Genomic DNA, 9,087 nt, shown 5'->3' with positions numbered 1-9,087 from the left:
GCTATTGGAAACTTGGGGAGTTGGGGAGAGGGGTGAGGTTGCGGGATTAGGGTATGTTATGTGGATGGGGGTAGGGGGGATTGTATATTATGTGGTTTTGCATGTGGGTTTGGAGTTTCGGCAGGGTTTAATTTTGTTTTATTTCTTGTTCTATACTATTTTTTCGGGGGGTAGTTTGTGTGTGGGTGGTGTTTGTGTTGGAATGATAATTATCATATCATGTGTAGAGTGTATGTACTGGTATATGAGTTGCCTGTGGCTCTATCTCGCATGTCTGGGTAGCAGGCCTTTGCTGCATCAGCTGGGATCCTTTGGCGGGATGCGTGACTGTCCTGTGGTGTGGATCAGGTGTTGGTCAGTCTATATTTATAGACCCAGGCATCAGTTTAGGCCTCCTTGTCTTCATGTCTCGTCTCTCGTGCCTCATGACTCGGTGGTCTTGTCTCGTCTCGACCACACTTCACTGACCTCACCCTCCCAGCTCGACCTTCTCCATCTGTCGCCGCAGCGTCGAGCTGCTCTCCTCCTCCTCCAAGCCCACCTCCATCTCAATCGCCGTGCGCGGCCGGTTCTTGTTCAGCCCCTCGAGCAAGGTGCACGCCTTGCACACCCGCTGGCTGGAGATATACCCGCAGCGCTCACACTTGCCCAGGACCTGCGACTTGACCGCGGCCTTTTTCCGGTCGGCCTGCTTCTTCGGGAGCGACGACAGCGTCACCTCCGTCTCACGCTCGGCCGCGACCTCATCCTCAGCCAACTTCCTCTCCATCTCCGCCATCTCGCCGCCGCGAGTCCGCCCGCTCCCACCGCCGCCCTGGCTCCCGCACCCGGTCGTCTCCGCCGCCTCCTCATCCGCGGCCGCCCCGCCCCTCACCTCCGCGGGCACCAACTCCGCCATCTCCTCGCCACTGCGCACGATATCCAGAATCGAGCTCGGCCTGATCTTCTCCAGATCCTTAATCAACGTGCGGGCACTGCCCCGAAACGCCTCAGGCGAGTAAATGCACTCAGTACTGAAATAATCCAACTGCATGTGGTGGGCATACAGCACGATCTCCTTCTCGTAAGCATACTTGAGCGGCTTGCTGCGCTTGATATCACTCGCCGCGGAGCCGGTCACGATACTGGTGCCCCTCGCCAGACGCGGCAGATCGCCGCGCAGCAGGTTCATCATGACCGTCTCGGCGACGTCGTCGGCATTGTGGCCCGTGACCACGTGTTGAATGCCCAACCGCTCGGCGCCGCGGTCCAGCGCCTGCCGCCGGAACACGCCGCAGTACGTGCAGTTGCCCTTCTTGCCGACCTGCGCCACCACCTGGTCCATCGTCCAGCCGTACAGCTCCCCATATCCCAGGATGACGAGCGGCATCTCGTACTGCGCCGCGTTGCGCTTGACCGTCTCCAGGCTGTCGTCGCGGTAGCCCTTGATGCCCTCGTCGATCGAGAGCAGCGTCAGCTGCAGCCCGTAGTCGTACCGCTCGTTCAGCGTCTTCAGCACCGACGCCAGCACCGTGCTGTCCTTGCCGCCGCTGGCCCCGATCGCCACCCGCTCCCCGCGCTGGAACAGCCGCGTCGCCGTGATCGTCTCGTGGACCTCCGTCTCGAATACCCTCAAAAAGCAGCCCCGGCACAGCCGCTGTCGGTTCTTCGGCCGGATGATCACCGCCCGGTCGGCGTGGCAGATTGCGCACGGCGTGGGGGGCATTGTTGGTGGTGTTTCTCTTGCGCTGAGAGGGCTGTTGTGCGTGAAGGGCGAAGGATGGAGGGTGAAAGGGTTTGCAGGAGGAATCGGGTTGGTTTGGTCGAGTTGATTGGAGGGGTAAGAGTAGGAGGCAATTTTCTTGGAGGAGCGCGGGTTGGCTTTGAGGGATGGAATTTCTTATCGATAAGACGGGGAGGAAACGCTGGGTGGGTGGGGATTAGTCATGTGCTTTTTCTCCGGTTTGATTTGTTTGGTCGTTTGGTGGTTTTGGTTGTTTACTGAGCGTGCACAGCAGCCATGCAATGGCCCTGCTTCCAAGACACAATATCCAGATCTGATCATGCATTAATAAGTATACCCTGTAAGAATCATCTATAGGCAGAGTCCAAAACCGAGCCACCGAGAAAAAAAAAGTGCCCGCCGAAAGTCTAGTCTAATCTAGGACACACATGTCCCCATAGTATACACCATTTTCTGCTTTCATCTTTCATCTTACATTCCCTCTATTGTATCTCCCAGGGAAAACGGTTACATCTTCCCCTTCAGCGCGTTGGAGATCATCTCCCGCCCCGTGATGCGCGAGGTGGCCCACAGCGTCGGGAAGTCCAGCGTGCTGGAGAAGGTGTCGGCGTACCCGAAGAACAGCATGGGCGGGATCCAGCCCCGGGCGTACTCGAGCGCGAAGCACGAGGCGTCCATCTTGTACTGCTTGACCTCGCCGCGGCGCAGGTGGTGCACGCTGCCCTGCGGGTAGACCTCGGGCTCGTAGGCGCCCGGCACGTACGCCAGCTGGGTGCCCTGCAGGATGTTGAAGTAGTCGTCCGCCGTGTGGCGGCCGGTGTGGCCTTCGGTGCCGATGGCGGTTCCTATTGGAGGAGGGTGGTTAGTTTTGTGGTGGTGGTGGTGGTGGTGGTGGTGATGAGGTTTATGAGGTTGGCTGGTTTGATATAGGGGAGTGGGGAAGGGGAAGTCCGTGGGTGGGAAGTTTACCGAAAATGATCAGGTACTCCGTGATACCTATGAATTATAAATAGGTTAGCGGGATCAATGGTAAGTATAGAGTAGATTGGGAGTCAGTAAGGAAAAAAAACAACGCACTAGCGTGGATGATGTACATGGCGCCCATGGCACCGCCGGCATTGTTGAACACCCATTCCTCGTCGTGGTTGATATGGGTGCCGGGGACCTTCTCGTCCAGCTCGGCCACAATGTAGTTCACAACGGAGCGGGTGTCGTTGCCGTGGGCGGCGATGGCGCGCTGGGAGAGGTCGTGCAGGTGGTCGGGGTCGAAGATGTAGAATTGCTCCAGTCGGGCGTTCAGGTAGTTGTACAGGCCGGAGAAGAGGGCCAGGAGGGCCACGGCGATGCTGATGGCGCGCATGGCTGTGAGAGAGGATATTTCCTGGCCAGGTGGAGACGGCGAGAAAGACAGGGTATAGTGGAAACAGAAGAATAGGGAGGTGTTCAGTAAGGTAACCTCGAGTGACAACAGCAGCTCTGGATGGTGTTGAATGGGCCGATGGATTGTTTTTCTTTTCCGAGTCCCGTAAAATCCCTAATCGGGTTTAGTGGTGGTGAGATGAAGCTGGGGATGCTCGGCTTAGTAATCCCGTGCCAGTCCGTAAGGAGAATCTCGCAGCCTGAACTACTAGGTACTGTTAATCTACTCTAAGGCAACCACCAAGAAACATACGGAATATTCATCCAGGATGCCAACGCGAGCATACCGTTCTACTCTTTTGTTCCTTCTCAATTTCTCATGTCGAAACCACGGGCAGTCTGGATGCCAGTGGATACAAGCTCTAGACCCAGTTGCTCCATTTAGGGTCCGATTTAGTCTCGGTTCTCTGCTCCCACCGAACTCGAGGTGGAGATTGAAGGACATTAATGCATGTGCGCTGAGCCCCTGAATCCACGCCGCTGGCCAGTCGCTAAGCACTCGGCTCAGCCAACATGGTTGCAATAGAGTAGTAGAGGCAAACTGCCGCTAGAAGACTTGACAGTTAGCAGCTATTAACCCCAGGTTTCTTGTCCTGTACGTAGTCAGGTTGCTATGCTGTGTTACTGCGTCTCTTCTGCACGTAAACACATGGGCGGCGGATATATGTTTCGTCGAAGTGCAACAGTGCCAGAGTCAATTCAGCGCTGTCCCCCGATATACTGTGTACTAGCGTAACGACCACACCAAACCCACCCAGCATCATGGAGGCGTCTTCGAAGCGTCTTCCACGGCTGTACCTCGGCCGCTCCATCAATGCTTAGCCCGCAGCCATCATGAGACAGGGGACCGTTAGTCTCCTCCCAAGACTCCAAGAGTCGAGGAAAAAATCTTGTCCACTGCCAATTAAACTATACGTCAACTCGGAACCTTGTTTGATGCGGCCGACCTGGTATCAATCGCAGCAGTTATAGCCTCCGCGACGACATGTCTGATCTCTCCATGATTTGCAGAGCTGTCTCGATGTGCTGATCGCAGGCTACAATCCAACCTCGTGCACGTGCAAAAATCCTCTCTCCTCATCTATTCTCTCGATCCCCATCGTGGATACTATATGATATGAGCATTAATTTATTCCCCTCTCTTCCGGTTTTTCCGTCCATAAAAATAGCCCAAGTCGAGGTCGGGCCTTCGATCGCCTCCATTACGCCCCGTTTTGACGAGGGCGGAATTGGTTCCCAGATCATTCCCAGATAATTTATCCGTCTTCTCCCCTTATCGCATTCGAAACGGCCCAGGGAAATGAAAGGTGACGAATCCACCGACTCCCCTGGTCTAAACCCCTCTTGACTGGATATGTCGAACGTTGTCCGCTCCTCTGCACGGAGCATCCCGTGGAACCGTTTCAAATGAAGAAATAGCCCGGTGTTCGACCCTATCGGTCTTCTCCCTCGTGGTCCACCGGCTCCAGCGGGGACGGAGAATCCAGAAGGCTTCGCTCATGCTGACTGCTCAGGTCTCAATCCCCTTCCAAGATGGAGCAAGTTGGAGGGACTAATCCACCCCGTTGTTTCTGCTTGATTGAGGCCAAAGCCACAGCTCAGACGAACAGGCTTCTCAGCAAACCCCATCCAGGATTCGTGCCATGTGGGATGCTTATTTAAAGTGAGCTCGTCGACCTGCCATCATGTCAGATTTCTTCCCTACCAGCATCATTCATTTGTGGACAGTGGACGTTGATCGCACATTGAACCAACCCCAGCCGACCGATTGTCCTTCCTTACCTCACCATCATTTAACATCTTTTCACCATGAAGCTTTCCCTTCTCTCCCTTGCCACCCTGGCTTCCGCTGCCAGCCTCCAGCGCCGCAGCGACTTCTGCGGTCAGTGGGATACCGCCACCGCCGGTGACTTCACCCTGTACAACGACCTTTGGGGCGAGAGCGCCGGCACCGGCTCCCAGTGCACTGGAGTCGACTCCTACAGCGGCGACACCATCGCTTGGCACACCAGCTGGTCCTGGTCCGGAGGTAGCAGCAGCGTCAAGAGCTATGCCAACGCCGCTCTGACCTTCACCCCCACCCAGCTGAACTGCATCTCCAGCATTCCTACCACCTGGAAGTGGTCGTAAGTGGCTTGCTTTGTCCCGAGCGGGGGAGAGACGCAACTGACCCGAATGGATAGATACTCCGGCTCGAGCATCGTTGCCGACGTCGCTTACGACACATTCCTGGCCGAAACCGCCAGCGGCTCGTCCAAGTACGAGATCATGGTCTGGCTCGCGGCCTTGGGCGGTGCTGGCCCCATCTCGTCGACCGGATCGACCATCGCCACCCCGACGATTGCCGGCGTCAACTGGAAGCTGTACTCCGGCCCCAACGGTGACACCACCGTCTACAGCTTCGTCGCTGACTCGACCACCGAGAGCTTCTCCGGTGACCTGAACGACTTCTTCACCTACCTGGTTGACAACGAGGGCGTGTCGGATGAGCTGTACCTGACCACCCTCGAGGCGGGTACCGAGCCCTTCACTGGCTCCAACGCCAAGTTGACCGTCTCCGAGTACAGCATCTCCATTGAGTAAATCAAACGTTGAGTGTTACGGATGGCCGACCGTGTTGCGTGGACGGAGGCCTGACGGGAGACGGGTGGGGATGGTGGTGGGAGAGAATGTAGGCGCCGTGTTTCAGTCCCTAGGCAGGATACCGGAAAACCGTGTGGTAGGAGGTTTATAGGTTTCCAGGAGACGCTGTATAGGGACAAATGAGACTGAACGGTGGCTACACTCAAACCAACCAGATCCTGTACATACAATGCATATACAATTATTCCTACCAACATACATACAACTATGGTCCAAATATATCTACAAGTCTACTAGTTACTACTTAGGCGGTTGGATCGAGTGTCATTGCTTCAGTTGTTTCGATTCTTCAACATCATCTAATTATAACTAACTTGCATCTGGCATGGCGATAAGAATAGCAGCATCAGACATCGGGCGGGCGCTTAAGTACGGCAGGGGCAGGTGCAGGTGCAGCAACTAACTAATTAGTGCAGCCGACGGCGTCATTTGGATCGTAACTAGTAATTGAGTACCTGGGTACTGTACGTACTTTCTTACCTAGTACCTAACTTATCTATCTCAGCTACTCCGTACACTTCAAGACACTTCCGCTCCTGGTAATGGACGGACAACCCTGAGCTCATTGGAATGACAGCCCTTCGTTGGCGCTCCTGTCTAGGCCATTCCCGACATTACCTAGGTATCAAGTACTCGAGTCTTCGACTGTCCACCAGTCAGTCGGATCTTTACGCGTGCCAGGATCGTGGCGTCGACGCGCTGACCTGCCAACCCTTGATTCCTGCATCTCGTGGCTGCTCCAATCATTGCCGCATTTCAGGCTCGCGCGCGCCAAACCCCCGACGATCGGCCCTGCGTGAGCCATGCAGCCCATCATGGATGACCATTCAACACTCTGTTGCAGGAGAAGAAATCAGTCATTCATCCACTCATCCCATTTCCCCCTCATGCATACTCTGCGCGTCGCCGTCCTTGCAGCGCCAGCCTTTTTTTTCGTTGCGCGCATACTCTGTCTCCTCTCCTCAACTAAACCCACCCACCCCCTCTTCTATCCTGCACCACCACCACCACCCTAGGGCTTTTCCTTATATCAAGCCCTCTTCGCTGGACGGTTCAAGGTGCTCTCTTTTTTCGATATCGTCAACAGTTCCATTCCTTTTTTCCAACCGGGGTTTCACCACTACTACCTAAATTAATCTCATCGTCTCAGTCGGTCTCTCTCTTTTACACTTTTCCTCCAAATACTTCCGGCATCCACTTGGTGTCTCAAAGCGTGTCTCAGTCCCGGTCACCCATCGCACCCCCATAGCGATCGCTCCCCAACTACAGTTGACGCGACAACCACGCATTCCTCTCCTGCCGGCAGGACTGACGTACATTCATTCAACTACTCTAATATATCCTCGACCATATCCGAGTCGACTGTATTGCTTGCCACACCAAATAGTGTTCCTGTTTCTCTCCCTTTCCTCTGCTCTGCACGGTCTTCTCCACGATGACCGCTCATCCCTACCTAGCCTACTCCAACAGCACCCCCAACATGGTTTCCGCTGCAGCGACGACGACCACGAGCACGACCGTGGATCTCAATCGGGCAGCTCTACATGAATTCATCATGCAGCCGGTGTCGCGGGGGATGGTTGCGCACTTGGCCGAGCAGGCCTCCCAGGTCATCCGCTGCGAACCGCATGTGACGGCACAACATGCCCACGGACAGCCGACACCTCCCAGCACACCTCCCATGGATGCGACTTTACCACCACTCCCCTCAGTAGAGACGTTCATTGCTTCCCTGGTTGCTCGATCACAGGTTCAGGTGCCCACCTTGATGACCTCGCTGGTCTATCTGGCCCGACTGCGGTCCCGCTTGCCTCCAGTGGCCAAGGGCATGCGTTGTACCGTTCATCGCATCTTCCTCGCTTCGCTCATCCTTGCAGCCAAGAATCTGAACGACTCAAGCCCCAAGAACAAGCACTGGGCCCGGTACACGGCCGTCAAGGGCTACGACGGATTCGCGTTCCCTCTGCCCGAGGTCAACCTCATGGAGCGCCAGCTCCTGTTCCTGCTTGACTGGGACACTCGGGTTACTGAAGCCGACCTGCTGCAGCACCTAGAGCCATTCCTGGCCCCGATCCGCAGTCGCTACCAGCAACAGCAGCAGCAACAGCAACAGCGCGAAGTTGAGCGTCGCCAGTCCCGAGATTGGCGTCGCTTCCACTCCTCCACGGATTTGCTGACTTCCCGCCTGCGCCGTCAGAAATTGGATGCTCGTCGACAAGTGGTGGATTCCGCCTATCAGCAATCCGAGCGACGGATGATGGCAGCCAGCCCGGCCTCATCGGTGTCTCTGTCATCCCTGTCTTCTGCATCGTCCGTTGCAAGCTCACAGAGCGCCTCTCCCGCCCCCTCGCTAATTGATGCTGCGGCCGACCGGTATCACCCATACCCGACTGGCCGCCGGCGTCCTCTATCCCGTGGTCGGATGTCGGGCTCTCCTCCGGGCGTGCAGGATGTGCCCGGATTGTCACGAGCCGATACTGCGGCTTCTTTGAGCTCGCGGGCGTCCAGCCTGTCCTCCAGTTCACGCGCTGTCACTCCTGCAAGTCTCCGGAATTCCAGCTCGATCACCAGCTTTGAAGAGGTCGCGTCCGTCCGCGTGCTGGACGGTGGCCGCAGCCCGTCATCATTTGTTGGTGACGGGTTGCCACTCGAGGAGTGCCTGCCGCCCGCGCAGCCCAGCAAGAAGATGCGTCTCGGCTATTCTGGACACGCAGCTCATCCCCACGGCCCCGCCCACCCGGTCGCCGCTGGCGGTCATGGGTTCGTGGCCCGCTTTCTCGCCACGGCCGCGGGGTCGTACATGGGCGGTCGTCGACACTAAACTTAGATCTCATTGAGCTGGTCTCGATGGTTCCTCCTACTCTGTTACATGATGATGTCTTAATGTTTTGTTCCGATCATTGATTTGCGAAAAGCACTTGGGGGGGTTGCTCACCTGCCCCTGTTACGAACGATCTTTCAATACCCTGACACTCTTTACCTTTCTGCATTCCGCTGGCGTTGATCGTGTTCCTGTTCATGGAAGTTGTATTTCTTTTTGGGCAAGAGGTTCTGGCAATTATTTTTGGGGTATGTATCTTGGCATTTGGTGTTTCAGAATGGATATGCAGGGCTGGATGGATATATACTCTGATTGAATCAGTTATGGAGTGAGTAGTTTAATTTGACCGTATACTTAGCTATTTAGTCACGAATATAATGGACAACTAGGTTGGATCCATGAGAAATAATGAAATCCCCGAAAGCGGCTATTTGTGGCTGTGCCTGTTTGGGCAACTCGTACTTTTCCCCCCCCCAAGTTG

The 9,087-nt window shown here is 55.7% G+C and overlaps 5 protein-coding genes across 5 annotated transcripts; 3 read left to right on the top strand and 2 right to left on the bottom strand.

The window, feature by feature from the left end:
- Positions 1 to 166: 166 nt before the first annotated feature.
- On the bottom strand, positions 167 to 1,856 carry BO72DRAFT_414461 (putative PP-loop ATPase superfamily protein). The gene has a single exon (XM_040942543.1). The coding sequence runs from the start codon at positions 1,703 to 1,705 to the stop codon at positions 470 to 472; it is 1,236 nt and encodes a 411-aa protein (XP_040796582.1). The 5' UTR covers positions 1,706 to 1,856; the 3' UTR covers positions 167 to 469.
- Positions 1,857 to 2,029: 173 nt separating this feature from the next.
- Positions 2,030 to 3,227, bottom strand: erg2 (C-8 sterol isomerase ERG2). The gene is made up of 3 exons (XM_040945744.1): positions 2,801 to 3,227; positions 2,693 to 2,719; positions 2,030 to 2,568 (listed from the first exon to the last, which is right to left on the bottom strand). Exons 1-3 carry the CDS (start codon positions 3,081 to 3,083, stop codon positions 2,231 to 2,233), a joined length of 648 nt encoding a protein of 215 aa, XP_040796581.1. The 5' UTR covers positions 3,084 to 3,227; the 3' UTR covers positions 2,030 to 2,230.
- Positions 3,228 to 4,741: 1,514 nt separating this feature from the next.
- xgeA (putative endoglucanase) lies at positions 4,742 to 5,776 on the top strand. The gene is made up of 2 exons (XM_040940196.1): positions 4,742 to 5,268; positions 5,326 to 5,776. The coding sequence occupies exons 1-2, from the start codon at positions 4,952 to 4,954 to the stop codon at positions 5,723 to 5,725; spliced, it is 717 nt and encodes a 238-aa protein (XP_040796580.1). The 5' UTR covers positions 4,742 to 4,951; the 3' UTR covers positions 5,726 to 5,776.
- Positions 5,777 to 6,270: 494 nt separating this feature from the next.
- BO72DRAFT_270226 (uncharacterized protein) lies at positions 6,271 to 7,068 on the top strand. The gene has a single exon (XM_040940195.1). The coding sequence runs from the start codon at positions 6,356 to 6,358 to the stop codon at positions 6,914 to 6,916; it is 561 nt and encodes a 186-aa protein (XP_040796579.1). The 5' UTR covers positions 6,271 to 6,355; the 3' UTR covers positions 6,917 to 7,068.
- A 197-nt stretch (positions 7,069 to 7,265) lies between these two features.
- BO72DRAFT_389185 (cyclin family protein) lies at positions 7,266 to 8,606 on the top strand (the record flags this gene model as incomplete). Its single annotated transcript, XM_040941757.1, has 1 exon — positions 7,266 to 8,606. The coding sequence occupies one exon, from the start codon at positions 7,266 to 7,268 to the stop codon at positions 8,604 to 8,606; it is 1,341 nt and encodes a 446-aa protein (XP_040796578.1).
- Between the last annotated feature and the right edge of the window lie 481 nt (positions 8,607 to 9,087).

This window comes from Aspergillus fijiensis, assembly GCF_003184825.1.
Source record: "Aspergillus fijiensis CBS 313.89 unplaced genomic scaffold BO72scaffold_73, whole genome shotgun sequence".
Classification (NCBI taxonomy): Eukaryota; Fungi; Ascomycota; class Eurotiomycetes; order Eurotiales; family Aspergillaceae; genus Aspergillus; species Aspergillus fijiensis.
Note: the sequence above shows the minus strand (reverse complement) of the source record. Positions and strands in the feature narration are given on the sequence as shown.